The following is a 22,344-nucleotide window of genomic DNA, read 5'->3' on the forward strand; positions in this document are numbered from 1 at the left end:
CCCTTTGCACAGCTTCATTCAGACCATACACAAAAGTAACCTCAAACTGAATACAAGTAGCCTTATGAACTACTTTACAGTGAACTAACTGCACCTCAACCTTGATCACCATCACCTCAAATATTTGAGACATCCAAATCACCCAAATTCTACCATTTTTTTATGCTTAATGTAATTAGAGCAAACAGACCAATCACCACCAACTCTATCAAACACCTTACCAAAATTCCTGTCCTTCACTCTGGTTTCAAGAAGCCCAAACGAACCTATATTATGTTGTCTTATGAACCACAAAACATCACATAACTTGCTAGGCATATTTAGGCCCCTAACATTCCAAAACCCCACACTATCCATTGAAAAGTTTAGAGCATTCCACTTGCTCCAATACCCTAAATCTGTTACCACTACCACTAACCAAGACAACACCTGGCTGTAACAATATGGGAGCCTCAAACAGTGGATCCTGTCCAACAGCATCAGTCACATCAGTTGTCCTGCTCCCCCTCACAACATTAGTTTGCTGCTGAGTAGAGCTAGTCTTCTGAACTGGTCTCCACATTTGCTTAGGTGGCTGCCTATGCTGCTTTTTTGTTTGCAATTTATGATTAGGACATTGAGCATCCTCATGCACCATACCATGACAAACCTTGAAGATTGTTGGCTTCCACTCATACTCCACTTTCTGAGTAATGCACACACCCTTTTCATTAAGAAATGCAACATTATCTGGAAATGAAGCATTAATCTCAACCTCTACCATCACACGAGCATTCTTTAGAGGCAGTAGCTCTACCAGTCTTAATAGGATTACCAATTAAGGAGGCAATCTTCATCAAAGCATTCGGACCCCAGAATTTAAGCTCAAGCCCCACAAGCCTAACCCAAACAGGAACCTTAGTTACTGTCTCCTTAGCAAAATCCAACTCAGGCTCCCATGCTTTCATGATAACAGGCTTCTTGTCAAACAAAATGGGTCCAGCATTCAGAACCTTGTCTTTATTCTCAACAGTTCTAAACCGAACCAAGAACACCCCATTATCCATCAAAGAGATCTTATCTATCCCATACTTAAATCAAAGTCAAACATTCATTTGATTTATTTAGCTTCGGTGAAAGCATTAGACCTTAATTCGATTCAAAAAGCTTTATTTTAATGTGTTTTACTATTATTTAATTCAAAAAGCTTTGTTTGAATGTGTTTTATTTTCATTTTAATCAAAAAGCTTTATTTAAATGTGTTAGACTTTGATTTCATTCAATTAGCTTTGTTGAATGCATTTGACTTTCAAGTAATTTAAAAAGCTTTGTTTGAATGTGTTAGACTTTTTTTTTTAATTCAAAAGGCTTTGTTTGAAAGTGTTATACTTTCATTTGATTTAATTAGCTTCGTTGAATACATTTGACTTTCATTCGATTCAAAAAGCTTTGTTTGAATGTGTTTTACTTTCATTTGATTCTTAAAGCTTTGTTTGAATATGTTTGACTTTTATTTGATTCAAAATGATTTGTTTGAAAGTGTTTGACTTTAAGTTGATTCATTTTGCTTCAATGAATACATTTGACATTCTTTCTATTCAAAAAACTTTGTTTGAATGTGTTTGACTTACATTTAATTCAAAAAGCTTTGTTTAAATGAGTTTTACTTTCATTTCAATCAATTAGCTTCATTGAATTCATTTGACTTTCGTTTGATTTAAAAAGAATTGTTTAATTGTGTTGACTTTCATTTTATTCAAAAAGATTTGTTTGAATGTGTTTGACTTTCATGGGATTCAAAAAGATTTGTTTGTATGTGTTTATCTTTCATTTGATTCAAAAAGCTTTGTTTGAATGTGTTTAACATTCATTTGAGTTGAATGTGTTTGACTTTCATTTGATTCAATTAGCTTCGTTAAATGCATTTGACTTTCATTCGATTCAAAAACATTTGTATTAATGTGTTTGATTTTCATTTGATTCAAAAAGCTTTATTGAATGTGTTTGACTTTCATTTGATCAAAAAAGCTTTATTTGAATGTGTTTGACTTTTATTTGATTCAATTAGCTTCGTTGAATGCATTTGACTATCATTCAATTCAAAAAGATTTGTTTGAATGTGTTTGACATTTATTTGATTCAAAAAGCTTTAGTTGAACGTGTTTGCCTTTCATTGGATTGAAAATGCTTTGTTTGAATGTGTTTGACTTTCATTTGATTCAATTAGCTTTGTTGAATGCATTTGAATTTCTTTCTATTCAAAAATCTTTGATTGAATGTTTTACACTTTCATTTAATTAAAAAAGATTTGTTTGTATGTGTTTGACTTTAATTTGATTCAATTAGTTTCCTTAAATGCATTTGACTTTCATTTGAATCAAAAATCTTTGTTTTACTGTGTTTGACTTTAATTTGATTCAAAAAGTTTTGTTTGAATGTGTTTGACTTTCATTTACTTCAAAAAGCTCTGTTTGAATGTGTTTGATTTTCATTTAATTAAAAAGAATGTGTTTGACTTTCATTATATTCAAAATGCTTTATTCGAATGTGTTTGACTTTCATTTGATTCAATTAGCTTCTTTAAATGCATTTGACTTTGATTCGATTCAAAAAGCTTTGTTTGAATGTTTTTTACTTTCAATTAATTCCAAAAGCTTTGTGTTGAGGGAAAAAATACCCCGTACACGTGGACCAGTGAGAGGGTGATACGTGTCACTATGGGAAGATGCCACGCATCTAGCCAATCACGTCACGCAATTTTATGGTACAAACCCTAAAAAGGGCACAAGCTCCACCCCTATAAATACCCCAATCATTTATGATGGGAGGGGTGGATTAAGACATTACAAGAAAAAGAGCATTTATGACTCTAACTTCTCTCTACTTTCTCTCTCTAACCTTTTCCGATTTCGATCACTGACTTGATCATCGGAGGCGAATATTCCGACAACGGAATATTCGTTGTTTTGTAGGTGTCTCAGTCTCGTTGTCAGGAGAACGCGACCAGTATCCGAGGAAATCCAAAAATCACCCGAAACATTTGGCGCTGTCTGTGGGGATACTCGTCCGTTATGGCAATAGATGGTGAGACACCTAATCCCAGCCCTCGTCTAGGTCAGGACGACCATGTAGAGGACATAATCCCTATAATCCTTACTAGCGATCCGTAACTGCCTCATTTCAAGAGGTCGATGATCCTCCTGTTACTGAAGCCTCTCTGAAGGTCGCGTCAACAAACTCCGGAAAGAGTTTGAGAGCAACAGAGCCACTACTTCTAGGCAGCCACCCATGAGAGAGGGGGAGAGGGCTCCAAAGAAAGCACAAAGCAAAGAGACTAATGCAACGGACGCAGGGAACACCCCATTTCGCAGGCCGACTTGAAGGTCCCCAAGGGTACCACGGACAAATTCTATGATCTGTTGGTGAAAACACAGTCAGCTGGGGGGAGGAGGAGGCAGCCTCGAAGAGAAGAGCCTGAGCCGTCTAGACGATGGAAGGACGCAAGGGATTACCTTCGGCATAAGCAGCGGGAACGTGCCGCTTACTCGGACACGGCCTCAACCCAACCTATGCCGGATGATTTTTCAAATCATTCTCTCACCCAGCATACCAACACGACCATTTCCAGTAGAAGTCAAGTTGTCTGCACTCCAACTCCAATTCCAGTTCAATCACTTCAATATCAACCTCCCTAGGGTTTCAATGGCTTGATGCAGCAGAATCCCCAAGTCTTCGGACAATATGGGACATACAGACAGACGTACGGTCAGGCTCCCTACCTGGCTGGACCATCCTGCAGCCACAACCAATTGACTGGCAGATGCGCCTGCTGACTCTGGGAGATAAGCCGCCTTCGTTTTCACAAGATATTTTAACTGTCCCTCAGCCGCCGAAGGTGAAGAGTATACTCGTGGGAGCTTATGATGGCACGGGCAACCAAGAAGAACACATCACCTCGTACAGGAACCTGATGTACTTGCAAAGTGTAGATGATGCTACCTAATGCAAAAGCTTTCCGGCCACTTTGAAGGGTGTGGCAAAGGATTGGTTCAATAGCCTCCCGACCGGATGTATCAATGTCTTTACTACTCTTAGTTTGCTGTCTGTGCGAAATTTTTCATACAACATAGTGCCTCGAATGACTAGCCTTAATTTGGCAACAATTGTTCAAGGGTAGAATGAGGGCCTACGGTCGTACGTCTAGCGATTTAACCAAGAAAAAGCCCAAATTCATAATCTGTCGGATGAAATGGCCTACTCTAAATTTCTTCGGGGATTAAGGCATAATGGTTTTAAATTTGACCTGGTAAGGAAAAAGATTCAGACATTTGCATGTGTTTTGCGGGAAGCTGAAGCTTATATTGAAGCGGCGAACTTTTGTTCGCTCACAAAATCAAAAGTGCCGGCCAAGGGGGCTGAAAAGAAGCAATCTTCTCAGCAAAACTCGGCCGAACAAAATAAAGAAGGAAAAAAGAGAAAAGAAGTAGGGGTGGCCGATGGCCAGCCACAGAAGTCCAAGAAGGTCTGGATGTACGAGCGCCAGTATCAGTTCAACAAGGACTGTTACTCCTTCCTGATGGAAATCAAAGATAAGTTTGAGTTTGAAAAGCCACAACCACTGAGAGGACCGGCTCAGTACAGGAACAAGAACAAGTACTGTCATTACCACAAGGACGTGGGACATGACACGAATGATTGCATCAATTTGAAGAGATTGTTGGACATGCTAGCCGAGAAGGGCATGCTGAACTCTTATGTGATGAAGTCCAAATTCACTTACACACGGACAGACAACACGTCCGAGAAGAGACAGAAAAATGATAAGAACAAAGACAAGGAAGATGATGGGAATAGCACTGATTCAGGCTTTGTGGCCGTGATATCAGAAGGTTTTGCCTCAGGCAGCCCAACCATGAAAGTGATTACGCAGAACGCCTGGAACTTGGGAAAGGTGATGCAAGCATATGCAGTAAAGGCCGAACCCTTTCCCGAAGTAATCATCAGCGAGGCTGACAGGGGGGAGGTCAAAGCCCTGCACAATGATCCCATGGTATTCATTATGAAGATAGCCAATTTAAAGGTCGGACGAATATTGATTGATACGGGTAGCTCGGCCGATATTATCAGCCTGGCCGCTTTGAAGAATCTAAGCTTCCCAGCGGATGCTCTTCAGGACATCGCTCACCCGTTGGTAGGATTTGGGGGGAATGTTATCCACCCGGTTGGGCAGATAGACCTACCCGTCCGCTTTGGGCAAAAAGGGGAAGGAAGATATATGGTTGTCCGCTTCCTGGTTGTAAAAGAACTGACTGGATATAATGTCATACTCGACCGTCCTACGCTGAACGCAGCCAAATCAATCATTGTACCTCATCTAATGCTGCTGAAGTTCGAGAGGACGGACGGAAAAATTGGGACAACCTAAGGAAGTCAGAAAATGGCTAAGGAATGTAATCAGTTTGCCGTTAAGCCTACAGCCCGCGGACCAAAATCGTCTGAGCCAAAAGAAGAAGGAACCTCACTCCCAGCATACCAGGTCGGCTAGAAGTGTAAGGCGACCAAGATAGAGCAAGCATAGCAGCTAATGACTTTCGGCCGACCAGAAGAGTTAAGGCCTCAGCCGGCTGGTCACCAAGATATAGTGCTTGACCCCGATCAACCAGGTCGAACGGTTAATGTAGGCACTATAGCTTTGGGTATGCTTAGGGATGAGTTAGTTCAACTGCTGAGAGAATTCAAAGATATACTTTCATTCGACGTTGGTGAGATGCCATGAATAAGTCCTGACATGGCAGTACATAAGCTGGCTGTGAACCCAACCGTTAAACCTGTCCGCTAGAAGAAGAGAAATCATGGAGAAGAGAAGAATCAGGCGGCTGCAGCTAAGGTAAAAAAGCTTCTAGACGTTGTTTTCATTCGGCAATGTTATTACCCAGACTTGGTAGCCAATGTAGTTCTCGTGAAAAAGCCGAATGGAACTTGGAGAATGTGTGTGGATTACACCGATCTAAACAAGGCATGCCCTAAGGATAGCTTTCCCTTGCCTAAAATCAACTGCCTAGTTGATTCAACGGCCGGTCATATCTTGATGAGTTTCATGGACGCATACTCCGGATTCCATTAAATTCCCTTATGGGAAGAAGATCAAGAGAAAAAAGCGTTCGTAACTGAGCAGGGGTTATACTGTTACAAAGTTATGTCATTCGGCCTCAAGAATGCCCCAGCTACCTTTCAACGACTTGTTAATACAGTCTTCAGAGATCAGCTCGGCCGGAATATGGAGGCGTACATCAATGACATGATTGTTAAGTCAAAAGAGTCGGCCGACCACCTGAAGGATCTGCGAGAAACTTTTACCGAACTAAGGAGGCATAAGATGATGTTAAATCCAAAGAAATGTGTCTTTGGTGTTGAGTCCGGTAAATTTCTCGGATTTTTGATTGATCAACGTGGAATTGAGGCCAACCTTGAAAAGATTCAAGCTCTCCTGGACATGAAGTCACCAAGGAGGATTAAGGAAGTGCAAAGACTGACCGGTTGTTTAGAAGCACTTGGTAGATTTCTCTCAAGGTCAGGGGATAAGTGCTGTTATTTCTTTCAAACCATCAAGAAGAAAGACATTATTGAGTGGACAGAAGACGCCGAGGAAGCATTCGTACAGCTTAAATCCCACTTGCATACATTGCCTCGGCTCGTCAGTCTACTCAAGAATGAGAAGCTATTCATCTATCTCACCATCTCCGAACACTCTCTAAGTGTCGTCCTGCTTGCTGAAAGGGACGACCACCAGATCCTAGTCTATTTTATCAGCCATTTACTTCACAACGCCGAGCTAAGGTACCCCCCTATTGAAAAATTTGGCTTAGCATTGTACATGGCATAAAAAAAGTTGCGGCCGTACTTCTTGGCACATTCAATTGTGGTCTACACAGACCAACCTCTAAAGAAGCCATTTACAACCTTAGAGGCCAGTGGCCGTATGCTCAAGTGGGCCTTGGAAATGAGAGGCTTTGACATTACGTTTGAGCCAAGAAAAGCAATCAAGGGACAAGCCTTTGAAGATTTTTTAGCTGAGATGACTCGGCCTGATCTTCAGCCGGCCGGAGACCAAGTCTTTAAAGAGTTCGTGGACGGCAGTGCAACAGCTACCGGGTGTGGCGCTGGTATCATATGTCAGTCTCCCGAGGGAGATAAGTTTGAATATGCTTTAAGATTTCAGTTCCAAGCCTTTAATAATGAGGCCGAGTATGAAGCTCTCCTGGCCGGCCTTAGAATGTGTAAGGCGGCAGGAGCAACAAAAGTGGATGTAAGCTCGGACTCCCTACTTGAAGTCGGCTAGGTGAACGGAAACTTTGAGGCAAGGGAGCCGGCTATGATGAAAAACATGAAGATTGTCAAAGAGGAGGCCAAGGGCCTAGATTATTTTACTCTGCAACAAGTTCCTCGTTCGTCTAATCATCAGGCGGACGCCCTCTCTAAATTAGCATTCTCAGCATCATGTGATACCCCCAGATCAATATTTTGGGAGGTAAAAGAAATAAGGAGTATTGATGTCGAGCCAGTACAAATCATTGATAGAAGCTCCACTTAGATGGATGGGATCATTTCTTATTTAAGGGATGGATTACTTCCGGCCGATCCTAAAGAGAGCTGGCTGATGAAGAAGAGAGCGGCCTAGTTCGAAATGAAGCAGGGGGAGTTGTATAAAAAGGCATTTGTGAAGCCGTACCTGAAATGTATTACTCCTGAGAAGGGGCATGATGTCCTGGACGACCTCCACCAGGGGCAGTGCGGCTCGTATATTGGAGGGCGAGCCTTGGCTGAAAAGGCTGCCCATCTGGGGTATTTCTGGCCGAGCTTAAAGACGGACGCCATGAAAATGGTGAAAAAATGTGACAAGTGCCAAAGATTTGCAACCTTGATTCATCGCCCTGCTAACAATCTGTCGGCCATAAGTAGTCCGCTCCCCTTTGCCAAATGGGGGATGGATATTTTAGGACCGTACACACCAGCATCTGGTTAGAGGCATTATGTGTTTGTAGCAGTAGACTACTTCACAAAATGGGTGGAGGCCGAGGCTGTCTGGGGCATCAAGTGCACGGATGTTTCAGCCTTCATATGGAAGAGTATCATTACACGTTTTGGCGTTCCTCAGTCTATGGTGTTCGACAATGGACCCCAGTTTGAAACACCTCAACTCAAGGAATGGTTGGAAGACCAGGGCATAGCTCATTGCTTTGCTTCGGTCGGCCGACCATAAGCCAAAGGCCAGGTAGAAGCATACAACAAGTTGATCTCTTATGGTAACAAGCGCAGCTTGAAAAGGCAGGCGGTCTATAGGCTGATGAGTTGGTCAATGTATTGTGGTCCATACGAACAACGACCAAGAGCTCCATAGGGGAAACCCCATTCTTTTTGGTATACGGCACTAAGGTTGTTCTCCCAATTGAGATGTATGAGCCCACTCTTAGAGTGATGTTATATGATGAAGCGGCCAATTGGGAGGCCATGAAGACTGCCCTAGACTTCCTTCCAGAAGCTAGGGGCAATGCGGCGCTTAGGCACGAAATTTATCTCCTAAGGATGACAAGGGCATACAATCGCTGAGTGTCAAAGCGTTTGCTAAAAATGGGAGACCTGGTGCTATGGAAAATGGAGGTTGTGGATCAGACAAATGAAGATGGAAAGTTGACTCCAAACAGGGAAGGGTTGTATCGAATCAGTGAAGAAGTCCGAGATGGTACTTACCGTCTCGAAGCAATCAAAGGCCGCCCGATTCCACGTACATGGAAGACTAACAATCTGAAGAAATATTATGTTTAAGTCTTTTCTTAGTACTTAGCCAAAAAGCTGTATACACAGCTAGGTCTGTTGATCGAGCAACGTAACTAAAGCCTTATGGCCACAACAATGTAATTTTTACAAATTAATGAAAAATAAAACATTGTTATATTATTTTTCCATTCTACTTATGTTTCTTTGTACTTTCATAGTCTAAGCAGAAACGTCGCATTAAACTTGTAACTTGGTTACTTGTAACTTTGTTACTTGCAACACAGCAACCCGGTCGTAAAAAAAAAAATGAGTGACTTGACCTTAAGTCACATGTATATGTCCGTTCCTCATTTAGACGAACGGAAAAGGTAAGGTATCCTATGTAACCCCTCTAAGGGGGAAAGTGCATACCTAGGCATTCTAGCTAAACCAAACTTAGAAATTTTAAGTTGAGATAATACTTGAAATTTTTTTAGCATGTCCGAGCGATAGTTTCAACGGACAACTCGTATAAAGCCCATTAAACGGCCGAATAATATGTTGATTTGGCGTATCACCTAGTCCAAGGGCAATAATTACTATGATTTGATTAACTTGCTAGTAGTCATACCCCTTAAGGTATAAACCCTACCAAGTCAATCAAACCATTCAAAATATGGACAAGGCGAACGTCGAATAAAGGGGCATGCCCCTTAATCCATTGTTCGAAATACGTAAAAACGTATCCATTGTACGAAATACATAAAAATGTGCAAAAAGTACGCGTACGAAAAATGCAAAAACATGCTAAAAGTATGTAAAATTTGCAAAGTATGAAATAAATGAAAAGAAGAGCTTGAATTCATTAAAGACCGCTCAAAGGGTGACTAAATGTCTTACAAAAACCGCTCAAAAAGGCGGCAAATAAAGAAAATAAAAATTGGTTAAAAAAAGCAGAACAAAGAGGTGATATCATGGGGCGGCTGGGGCTCTAAGAAGTAGGATCCTTGCCTTGGACAGGCTCTTAAGAGGCGGGAAGGGACGCGTCCTCAGCAGGCGTCTCCTTACTCTCCTCCTCGCCATCATTGCCGGCCGCCACTTCTTCATTTTCCTCATCCTCAGGAGAAGACTACCCGGCCTTCTTAGCCTCTTCCCTGAGGCAGACGAAGTTGTGGCGTTTGGTGAAGCGCTCTTAATAAAAGGCCTTCCTACCCTCGTCCACCATGAGCTCGAACGCCTAGAAGAAGTGGCTCTTCATCCTATCCTCAGCATTATGTTCAATGCGGACGACCTCGTCTGTGCTAGGGCCCGAGGTGTTTTCAGTTGTAGAGTTAATTCCTTAACGGACTTCTTTAAAGTTTCCACCTCGACCTTAAGAGCGTCCGCCTCGTCCAAGGCCTCCTTCAAGTGTTTTTAGGCTAACGCCACCTCACTCTTAAGCTTTTCAGAGGCCTCAAACCCTTCTTTCCAGCGCTGGGCGTCCAGGAGAGCTTGATCCCTCTCCTGTCTTATAGCGTCCCTAGCTACGGACTCTTGCTCCAAGGCCTGGCCCAGCTTCACCAAATCTTCAGCTTGCTGCCCTGCCTTGTCGGACAACGCGTTGATTTGGGTTTCAAAGTATCGGCGCTGGACGCCCGTTTCCTCGGTAATGGCATCCTTGGTTTTCTTAATCTGATTCCAGGCATGCTTTAGCTTTTCATTCTCCTTGTCCTTCCATTCAAGGAAGGCATTCAATTGCAGGAAGAGCTGCGTACAGGAAAAATATGTTAGCAAAATGAGAGTGAAAAATTAACTAAGTGTGAAAGTTGAAAGAAAAATTACCTCAGCACTGCAGTTGATCATTGGGCCAAGGAAGCCCTTATGAATCCCCGCAGCTTGTCTCGCTGCTCAGTGGGGACAACCCTGGCCATGGCCTCCCTCATGGCTTCCCTGTCCGCGCCAGTAAGGGATTGGCCGGATAGCTTCATGTGTAGCTCCTTTGCAATATCTACACGCGGGCGCAAAGAGTTTAGTTTAATTTAAGCTCAATCGGGCTTATAACAAAAAAAATGCAAAGTTACTCAAAATGACCATCAGAGAAGCTCGGAGCGTTAAGGGGATTGAAGGTGGATGATGGAGGCGGTGTAGGCTCGTCACCTTCCTCACCCGTACGGCTAGGCTGGTCACCTACCGACTGAGAGGCCTCGAGCCAATCAGATTCTTGGACTCTTTGTACGGGCGGAGTCACTTGTGGCCCGGTCGGTTTTGCCGGGGTCGACTTACCCCTGTTGTCCGATTTCTCGGACTTATCATGGACCAGCGTGGCGGCCGGATCCATGGACTTAGAGGCCCCGCTATCACCCAGCCGGGGTTGTACTCCTTTGGACTGCTTGGAAACAGTCCACGACGTAGTCCTTGCCGCAGTGGTGGAAGTGGTCTTAGAGGCGACCGTCTTCCTTTGCTTGGACGCCCTCCCGTCCTTGTCCGCCTTAAAAGAAGAGGAAGACTGCTTTCACTTGGACCTTGGGGTCGGAGTCGACAGCTAAAGAGAGGCAAAAGTTAGCGAAAAATGAGCAGAATAATACATTAGTGTCCGTTTTGAGCTTGGAAGGAGGTCCCTTCCATCATGCCAACACGGACGCAACATTACGTCCGTGAGAACCCAGGAGGGAGGACCTTCCTAGCATTCCAGCATGGACGAAAAGAAGGAATGAAGGAGAAAGGATGTTCTTACCCCCTTAGATTGCTCGTACAACTTCTAAAGAGCCTTGTAGCGGGCTAGGTCAATTTCAGACATGTTGACCTCCCCCTTCTATTCTGAGTCTAACATCTTAAACGCCTCAGGTGTAAAAAAAAAAGAATAAAGTGTCAGAAAATTTTCAGTTTCAAATAACAAATGTACGTACAAAAAACTATATGTGTCCAAGCGTCCACCTTGGGGCAAGTTCTTGTACGGGCCGTAGGCCGACATGAACGTAGGGTCCTTAAGCCAACTGGATAAAGGGACCCAGTTACTCGGAACGCGCTTTGTTTTGCCGTTCCACTTCACCCTCTTGACTTTGAAGTATTCAAGCTGATGCTCTTGGCTGGGGTGGACCAGTGACTTATCAGGCTTGAGATCCCCGCGTCCAAGCTGAATTGGCTCAGCGTTAAACCGATTCATCCGCAAATTAAATTCAACGTCCTTGGTTTTGATGCGGTAGAATCGGTGCTTCCAATCACGTCATTTGGAGACGCGGTCAACCACCGCCGTGTAGTCCCTATTGGAACTCAAAATGAGCCAGCCGTCTATGTCTGCATCCAGCTTGGTTAGTGAGTGCATCTCACAGAAGACTGCAAAGTCCGGCTCGAAGCCTTTGCAGATGCACGTCACCAAATACCCAAATATGTTTAACTAGTTGTTCGGTATCAGCTGGAAGAGAGCGATGTCTTATTCGTCCAAAATAGTGGGGACGAAGGGGTGGAGAGGGAAGCGCAGTCCAACGTCCAAGGCCGCCCTATAAACGCTGAAGGTCCTTTGGCGCGGCCTCTCTTCCTTCCAGGCAGCCACAGCATGTGACTTCCTGGGAGGCTGAATCTCAAATCCGTCCCCAATGTGGAGGAATGCCTGGTATGTTTTAAACATGTCATTTAGGTAGCCCAAGGCCGTGCTACCCACCGTACAGGCGTACGGATCCTTAAAATTGTCAATATTGGCGACGTCCTCTTCGGCCGCCGCCTCGCCCACGACCGCTTTCTCGACCTCTTCCATTTCCTCTGGTTGAGGGGCATTCCCAAACTCAGAGGACATCACTCTATCCAGATCGGCTGCCACTGCTGAGCTGCGACCCCTAGAACAACGGCCGCCCTTGGATGAGGGAACGACTTCAGGAATTAACGGGCTTTTGCCCTTGTCTTTGGCAGTGGCCGCCTGACTTCCTGTAGGAGGGGCACTGCGAGGAAGCAGGTCGGACGGTTAATTAATCAAAACTCTAGTCCTTGGCATGTTCGACCTGCCATATGGGAGATAGAGTTCAGAAGGAGTTGGGACGGACGTATCAGCGTCTGCTCGGGAGAAGGAAGGAGGTCCTTCACGAAGTAGGAACTCGGCCTCATCCATGACCGAGTTGGCATATCGGGGAAACATTAATCCCGGAGTTCGCTCGGACGTTCCCACCACGACAGAAGCGCCTTGAGTTCTTTGCCGCTCCTCGAAGGAAGAAATAACCTCCACGGCCGAATGATGGGTGCCCGTGGAGGTGGTTGTCCGGGTAGTGGACCCGGTCTCAATGTAAGTGTTATTTGGGTTATAGGGGACACTAGGATTTACCAGACTGTCGTCCGAATTTCTGGCCGCGTGATGATCATGCGTTTGCATGGTTCTCGCCATGTTCGACTAAAGGGACAGAGAAGAATAGGTGGAGGTGAGTTGGTACGCACTAGAAATGGACCCACTCCATGAAGGAGATAACTCGTCTTCGTCCACTCTAGACTCCTCAGTCCCAGGCGAACGACCGGCCTCATGAGGAAAACCGAACGAAGCCGAGTATTGAGCCAGTTTAAAAAATAATAATAATAATTTAATAATACAGGAAGAAGAAAACGAGCGGCCTACCTCTGTACGTGTTGACAGTTTGAAGTTCTTAAAGTTTTTGGAGCATTGACCGGAAAACTCAAAAAGTCTCCTAGAAACTCAAATTACGCGACAGAGCTCTTGAAGATTCAGGAGAAATCACTTTCTCTCTCTAGAATTGCTCTGACTTCTCTCTAGAATTCTCAAGAATGTAAAGTGCCAAAATGAGGTCAAACCCCTTATATTTATAGGCAAAATTTATGAGGGTAAAATGGTAAATCCATCTTTCCCGCCCAGGAATTTAAACGGATACTTTTTGAAAAAAATTAGCCTAGAATTTGGAAGGTCATTACAAGGGGTCTGGCAATTTAGACGAAAAAATGGACGGACCACTAACGGTGCATCCAAATAGACGGTCGAGTTAATGGGATTTAAATCTTCATTTCAAAAGGCATATCGCCCGTACCTTTCTCCTAAAGCCTAGGTGGCAAGATCTGGCCGCCTAATCTCTGGGCCATACAGCTTGGAAAAATTCCATGCGGACAAAACATGAATTTTAGTTTAGAAAACGTTCGCCCCCTCAATTGGCAAACATGATCTATCCGCCCCTACATACAAACTTAATTCTCTACATGCTCGGACGCATTAAGACAAGTAGAGGATCAGAGGAGGCGGCCTGTAAGCGTACGAGGGTGACACGTGTACCAGTCGTGTAGAGACACGTGGCTAAGTGAGAGGGTGACACGTGTCACTATGGGAAGATGCCACGTATCCGCCTAAAAGCACTCAAGAGCACATGCCAATCCTGTAGCGACACGTGGCCAAATGAGAGGGTGACACGTGTCGCTACAGGAAGATGTCATGTGTTTAGGGCATATATGACCCCTGAAATCAGCACGCAAAAAGGGGCCTAATTACATCAGGGCCCAAATCCCGAGAGATATCATTGAAGGCCACAAAGTGGCGCCTCCAAAATGACACGTGGCATTTTCCAATTGCGCAGCCAATCACGTCACGCAATTTTAGGGTACAAATCCTAAAAAGGGAACAAGCTCCACCTCTATAAATACCCCAATCATTTATGATGGGAGGGTGATGAGTGTCATTTATGGCACTATAAGGTAATCTTTTAGGATGATTTCTTCTTCCTTTTCATGCTTTCTTATCTTATTTTTGGTCCTTTTTCCTTTAATTCCTTTCTTTCTTTCTTTCCTTGTGTTTTTCGTGTTTTCCTTTTATTTGGTTCGTTTTCCCTTTTATTTCTTTTCGTTTTTTGTTTTTGTAGGTACATAGGATTTGTCTCTGCAAGGGAATAGGTACATAGGATTTGTCTCTGCAAGGGAATCAAGATGGGCTATATTAACTAAGCAAGGAGGAAATAATCGGCTCGGAGAGAGCTCAGAGAGGGCATGGAGAGGGCATCAAGCCCTTCCAGTCTACCGCGGGTGCGGGCTCTTATGCACCAAATTGGCAGATTTCGACCAGGAACTTTCCGCGGGCTTGCTGCGGGCGCGGGTAGTTTGGAGAGCCCGCTCGAACCAGAGAGACAACGGCCCTCTGATCACCCTTTGGGAGCAGGGGATTCGTCGCGCTTTTGCCGTGGGCGCGGGTGCTTTTGCCGCAGGCGTAGGCTAGAAGAACTGCGGGCGCGAGTGTTACCCAGAAAGCCCGCAGAGTTTTGAATGGATTCTGTACCCATTTTTTCGCGGACGCGGGGTTTATTGGAGTGGGCGCGGGAATCCCGTTTTTCTTCTTTGCCTATAAATACACTTATAATTCCTTTTTGAAGATAACTTTTAGGTAATTTTCATTAGCTTAATTTTAGAGAGAGAAGATAGAGAGAAGTTCTTGGTATTGGATTTGTATTTCAACATTGGATCAATTGAGCTTGGATTTCTTCATTTTTAATCATTAATGTTAGTAAGATTTTCTTCTTCTAGTTCATCTCTTACTTGATTGATTTAGTTTCATCTTTGATTGTTTGTATTGCTTGGATTTGAATTGGATATTGTAGTTGATATTGCTTTCTCTTGATTTTGATTTAGAATGATGATCAATGCTAATTCTAGTGATTTGTTGTTGAGTTATACCATGATTAGTGAGTAGATTAGTTGCTAGGGAGAAGGGGAAGCATGCTTGATTGATAATTTTTGCTAGTTGATGATCTTTGATTGATTGAATTATTGCAATTAAATTGGTTGACATAGTTTTGCATGTGATTAATTATATTAGGAATGATCAACCTATAAGATTAATCTAGATTGCATTGTATTTCTTAATGACATGACCCATCAATTTGAGAATTGCTTTAATTGATTGAGTTTGATTGTGAATTTCCTTGATTAGCCTTTCGTAGTGACCCCTAGTTTGGCCTCTAGGAGATAGCTCTTGAATTCTCTTGATTGCTACTATTGTTTTTCCTTTGCAATGCTTGAATCAAACGAAGAAATTGTCGATTAGCACGATTATTGAATTAGCATGTGGAACCAATATACCAAGAATTTAGCTTATTCAATTACTTGATTAGTCTAATTTTGCTATCATAACACCAACCATTTTCTCACTTTAATCTCCGAAATAACTTGATTTAGGCTAAAGAGAACACCAACTAAGTCCTTTGGGTTCGACCCTATACTTACCTATACTTGTTTTAGGTTGGTTTGGGATATTATAAATAGTGTTTGATTTTGGGATAAGCAATCAACGACTAGTTTATTCCTCTCTAACCTTTTACAAGAAAAAGTGCATTTATAGCTCCAACATCTCTCTACTTTCTCTCTCTAACCTTTTCCGTTTTCGATCACTGACTTAATCGTCGGAGTCGTATATTCCGACAACGGAATATTCGTTGTTTTGCAGGTGTCTCAGTTTCGTTGTTAGGAGAACGCGACCAATAACCGAGGAAATATAAAAAAAAACACCCGAAACACTTTGTTTAAATGTGTTTGAATTTTATTTGATTCAAATAGCTTCGTTGAATACATTAGACTTTAATTCGATTCTTATAACTTTGTTTTAATGTGTTTCACTTTCACTATATTAAAAAAGCTTTATTTGAATGTGTTTGACTTTCATTTTATTCAAAAATCTTTGTTTGAATGTGTTTGACTTTCATTTTATTCAAAAAGATTTAGGTGAATGTGTTTGACTTTCATTTGATTTAATTAGCTTTGTTGAATGCATTTAACTTTCAAGCAATTCAAAAAGCATTGGATGAATGTGTTAAACTCTCATTTAATTCAAAAGACTTTCTTTGAATGTGTTTTAATTTCATTTGATTCAATTAGCTTCGTTGAAAGCATTTGACTTTCATTCAATTCAAAAAGCTTTGTTTGAATGTGTTTGACTTTCATTCAATTCAAAAAGCTTTTTTGGAATGTGTTTGACTTTTATTTAATTCAATTAGCTTCGTTGAATGCATTTGACTTTCATTCGATTAAAAAAGCTTTGTTTTAATGTGTTTGACTTTCATTTGATTCAAAAAGCTTTACTAAAATATGTTTTACTTTTATTAAATTCAAAAAGCTTTGTTTAAATATGTTTGACGTTCATTTGATTCAAAACGCTTTGTTTGAATGTATTTGATTTGCATTTAATTCAAAAAGCTTTATGTGATTGTGTTTGACTTTTATTTGATTCAATTAGCTTCGTTGAATGCATTTGACTTTCATTCGATTCAAAATGCTTTGTTTGAATGTGTTTTACTTTCATTTAATTAAAAAAAGCTTTGTTTGAATATGTTTGACTTTTATTTGATTCAAAATGATTTGTTTGAAAGTGTTTGACTTTTAGTTGATTCATTTTTGTTCAATGAATACATTTGACATTCTTTCTATTCAAAAAGTTTTGTTTGAATGTGTTTGACTTTCATTTGATTCAATAAGCTTTGTTTAAATGACTTTGACTTTCATTTCAATCAATTAGCTTCATTGAATTCATTTGAATTTCATTCGATTTAAAAGCATTGTTTGATTGTGTTGACTTTCATTTGATTCAAAAAGATTTGTTTGAATGTGTTTACTTTCATTGGATTCAAAAAGCTTTGTTTTAATGTGATTGTCTTTCATTTGATTCATAAAGCTTTGTTTTAATGTGTTTGACTTTCATTTGATTCAAAAAACTTTGTTTGCATGTGTTTGACTTTCATTTGATTCAATTAGCTTCGTTAAATGCATTTGACTTTCATTCGATTCAAAAAGCTTTGTTTTAATGTGTTTGATTTTCATTTGATTCAAAAAGCTTTATTGAATGTGTTTGATATTCATTTGATTCAATTAGCTTTGTTTTAATGTGTTTGACTTTCATTTGATTCAAAAAGCTTTGCTTAAATATGTTTTACTATCAATAAATTCAAAGAGCTTTGTTTGAATGTGTTTGACTTTCATTTGATTCAAAACGCTTTGTTTGAATGTGTTCAATTTGCATTTGACTTTCTTTTGTTTAAAAAAGCTTTATTTGAATGTGTTTGACTTTCATTTGATTAAATTAGCTTCGTTGAATGCATTTGACTATCATTCAATTCAAAAAGCTTTATTTGAACGTGTTTGCCTTTCATTGGATTGAAAATGCTTTGTTTGAATGTGTTTGACTTTCATTTGATTCAATTAGCTTTGGTGAATGCATTTAAATTTAGTTCTATTAAATAATCTTTATTTTAATGTTTTACACTTTCATTTAATTAAAAAAACTTTGTTTGAATGTGTTTGACTTTCATTTGATTCAGTTAGCTTCCTTAAATGCATTTGACTTTCATTTGATTCAAAAAGCTTTGTTTTAATGTGTTTGACTTTAATTCGATTCAAAAAGTTTTGTTTGAATGTGTTTAACTTTCGTTTACTTCAAAAAGCTCTGTTTGAATGTGTTTGATTTTCATTCAATTTAAAAAGCTTTGTTTGAATGTATTTGACTTTCATTATATTCAAAAAGCTCTATTTGAATGTGTTTGACTTTCATTTGATTCAATTAGCTTCTTTAAATGCAATTTCTTCGATTCGATTCAATTCAAAATGCTTTGTTTGAATGTTTCTTACTTTCATTTAATTCATAAAGCTTTGTTAAATGTGTTTGACTCTGAATTGGTTCAATTAGCTTCGTTGAATGCATTAGACTTTCATTCGATTCTTAAAGCTTTGTTTTAATGTATATCACTTTCATTTAATTCAAAAAGCTTTATTTGAATGTGTTTGACTTTCATTTTATTAAATATTCTTTGTTTGAATGTGTTTGACTTTCATTTTTTTAAAAAGCTTTATGTGAATGTGTTTGACTGTCATTTAACATAATTAGCTTCGTTGAATGCATTTGACTTTCAAAAAATTCACAAATCTTTGTTTGAATGTGTTAAACTCTTATTTAATTCAAATGGCTTTGTTTGAATGTGTTTTAATTTCATTTGAATTAATTAGCTTTGTTTGAATCCATTTGACTTTCATTCGATTCAAAAAGCTTTGTTTGAATGTGTTGACTTTCATTTAATTCAAAAAGCTTTGTTGGAATTTATTTGACTTTTATTTAATTCAATTATCTTCGTTGAATGCATTTGACTTTCATTCGATTCAAAAAGCTTTGTTTGAATGTGTTTTACTTTCATTTGATTCTTAAAGGTTTGTTTGAATATGTTTGACTTTTTTTTGATTCAAAATGATTTGTTGGAAAGTGTTTGACTTTTAGTTGATTCACTTTTCTTTAATGAATACATTTGACATTCTTTCTATTCAAAAAGCTTTGTTTGAGTGTGTTTGACTTTCATTTGATTCAAAAAGCTTTGTTTAAATGACTTTGACTTTCATTTCAATCTATTAGCTTCATTGAATTCATATGACTTTCGTTCGATTTAAAAGCATTGTTTGATTGTGTTTACTTTCATTTGATTCAAAAAGATTTGTTTGAATGTGTTTACTTTCATTGGATTCAAAAAGCTTTGTTTTAATGTGTTTGTCTTTCATTTGATTCAAAAAGCTTTGTTTTAAAGTGTTTAGCTTTATTTGAGTCTAAAAGCTTTATTTGAATGTGTTTGACTTTCATTTGATTCAATTAGCTTTGTTAAATGCATTTGACTTTCATTCGATTCAAAAAGATTTGTTTCAATGTGTTTGATTTTCATTTGATTCAAAAAGCTTTATTGAATGTGTTTGACTTTCATTTGATTAAAAAAGCTTTATTTGAATGTGTTTGACTTTCATTTGATTCAATTAGTTTTGTTTTAATGTGTTTGACTTTCATTTGATTCAAAAAGCTTTGCTTAAATATGTTTTACTATCATTAAATTCAAAGGGCTTTGTTTGAATGTGTTTGACTTTCATTTGATTCAAAACGCTTTGTTTGAATGTGTTTGATTTGCATTTAATTCAAAAAGCTTTATGTGAATGTGTTTGACTTTTATTTGATTCAATTAGCTTCGTTGAATGCATTTGACTTACATTCGATTCAAAATGCTTTGTTTGAATGTGTTTCACTTTCATTTAACTCAATTAACTGAATGTGTTTGAATTTCATTTGATTCAATTCGTTTTGTTGAATGCATTTGACTTTCAAAAAATTCAAAAAGCTTTGTGTTTAGGGTAATTTTACCCCGCCACGTGGTCCAATCAGAGGACGACACGTGTCAGCCTCAGGATGGCCCAAAGTGGACCAATCTCTGCTTGACACGTGTCACTCCAGAAAATAAGGTAAAAAAAGGGCGGCCTTCAGGCCCAAATCCCAAGAAAGCCGCAAAGCGGCGCAGCCCACCATTGATTAGGATACAGTGACCTAATCAAGGGCACAAATCCCAAAGGCCCTATAAATAGGGAGATAACCCTCTTTTTGGGGACATGTTTTGATTATGTATTACACATTTACTCTTTGATAGAGACATCCTGAGCTTGGAATCCGAGCAGATCCCTATCTAAATTTCCGCACCTTTTTCTCCCTTCAAGTTTCTAACTTGTGCATCGGAGGCGGAGCACCACCCATCTGGTGTCTCCGTTTGTTTTATAGGTACAGCTCACCCCGGACCAGTCTTCGTGTTGTAACTCTCCCGAGGGACAAAAACCCCCAAAACATTTGGCGCCGTCTGTGGGGAGAGTACCTCGAAGATGGTTCAAGAGTCTGTACCACCCCCTAACCGTTTGGGTGAAGACCCAGAAGTCTTTACAGACTATGAGGATGAAGATCCTCAGGTCGAAACCTTTACAGCCGAAGACGGCTCTCTCAGAATCAAGCGCATCCGGCCCAGAGAGACTCTAGAGCGGGTTGCCTCCTAGGCGGGTGCAACTAGACCCCCTGGGCAGCCGGAAGAGGAAACCCAAACGACAGCTGGATCAGCGCCTGTCACCCAAGACGAGCTCATGAGATTCATGACAAGTTTCAAGGGTGAAATTAAAGAGTTGATCACCCAGAGCCGGGCTGGCCCAAGTAGAGGTTAATCGGCCAAGAAGACTCCTCTGGAAAAGGGGAAGTCAGTCAAAGATCGGCAGCCCACTCCTCATCCAAAGGAGAAGGCAGCCGGGACCATTGATTGGTCCAAAATTCTTCTCCCCAAGGGGAATAACAATAACTCCCGCTGGACTCAACAGCCGGTGAGAAGTAAAAAATCAACTCTTGATGCCCGGGAGATCATTAACCGGAAAAGAAACCAGTCGTTGTCTGAGTTGGCTTCAACGTCGAACTTTCCAGACAGCTTCAACAATACCTCTGCCGGGAACGCATCTTCCTTGCATGAGAGTCAAACAGGCGGTAATACCGTCTAATCTGGCCCTCATATGATTGGAGCTGTACTGTATGTGCCTACTCAGGTCTACGGCTAGTATCCCCCTCATTTCATGCAGCCTGCCCTCTTTGGAGGTCAGGCGGCATATCCAAATGTCCAGCCATTGGACTGGCAGCTTCGTCTGCTACGCCTGGGTGAACAGCCTTCTGCGTTCACCCGGGAGATAACCGAGGCGGCTCAGCCGTCCAAGGTTAAGAGTGTGTTGGTTGGTACTTATGACGGTACCACCAATCCGGAAGACCACCACATGGCTTACACCAACCTCATGTATCTGCAGGGGTTGGATAATGCCACTTGGTGTCGGTGCTTCCCGGCTACACTGAAGGGCATTGCCCAACATTGGTTTGGCAACTTGCCGGCTGGGTCCATCGATAGTTTCAGGAAGCTCGTCTTCCTGTTTGCTTCCAACATCTCAATGAACATCCCTGCTAAGAAAACAAGCCTTGATTTGAGCATTGTTATGCAGGGAGAGAGAGAAGGGTTGCGCTCCTATGTCAGGCGGTTCAATTTGATCAGAACTTAGATTCAAGGACTGTCTGACGAGGTAGCTTTTACAGACTTCTTCAAGGGTCTGAGAGACGGGTCGACTTTTAAGTTCGACCTAGTCAGAAAAGGGGATTTCACCTTACAGGCGGCCCTAAGGGAGATGGAATGTTACATTCAAGCTACCGACCTCTGCTCGCCTGGTAATCACTCGGACTCCAAGAAGTCCGACAAACCGAAAGACAGCCGGTCAGCTCAGCCGGCCAAAAACAAAGAAGAGAGCAAGAAGAGAAAAGAAATCTGGGCGGTTAATGATTCTGACCAGCCGTCTCAGAAGAAAAAGAAAGAGTTTAAACCGTACGTCCCCAAGTACGAGTTTAACAAAGACTGCAACTCCATCCTCATGGAGGTAAAGGACCGGCTGTCCATTGAGAAGCCGAATCCTATGAAGAGTTATGTCCAGTCACGGAACAAAAATAAATTCTGTCAGTTCCATGAGGAGGTCGGCCATGACACCAACGACTGCTTCAGTCTTCAGCGGGCGTTGGACCGTCTGGCTAACAAAGGGAGGTTGAAGTCCTACATTTCTAAGTCCCCAGCCGGGGCAAAAAAGAAAAACAAGGGTCAGTCCTCCAAGACTACCCCCAGCCTACACTCGGTATTTTGCGCCTCTCACGTAGGCGGCAAGTCCCTAGCCGTCAGAGCTAGACGGCACTATTTTTGGCCAACTCTTGAGGCAGACGCCAAGGAGTTGGTGAGGAAATGTGACAAGTGCCAAAAATTTGGCAAACTCATTCACCGTCCGGCTACTGATCTGACGGCCATCCACAGCCCAATCCCGTTTGCA

At 41.3% G+C, this 22,344-nt stretch overlaps 1 protein-coding gene across 1 annotated transcript; it reads left to right on the top strand.

Moving 5' to 3' along the window:
* The first annotated feature begins 4,228 nt into the window (after positions 1-4,228).
* On the top strand, positions 4,229-5,404 carry LOC110706178. The gene has a single exon (XM_021884079.1). The coding sequence runs from the start codon at positions 4,229-4,231 to the stop codon at positions 5,402-5,404; it is 1,176 nt and encodes a 391-aa protein (XP_021739771.1).
* Positions 5,405-22,344: the final 16,940 nt, after the last annotated feature.

This window comes from Chenopodium quinoa, unplaced genomic scaffold, assembly GCF_001683475.1.
Source record: "Chenopodium quinoa cultivar QQ74 unplaced genomic scaffold, ASM168347v1, whole genome shotgun sequence".
NCBI classification, from domain to species: domain Eukaryota; kingdom Viridiplantae; phylum Streptophyta; class Magnoliopsida; order Caryophyllales; family Amaranthaceae; genus Chenopodium; species Chenopodium quinoa.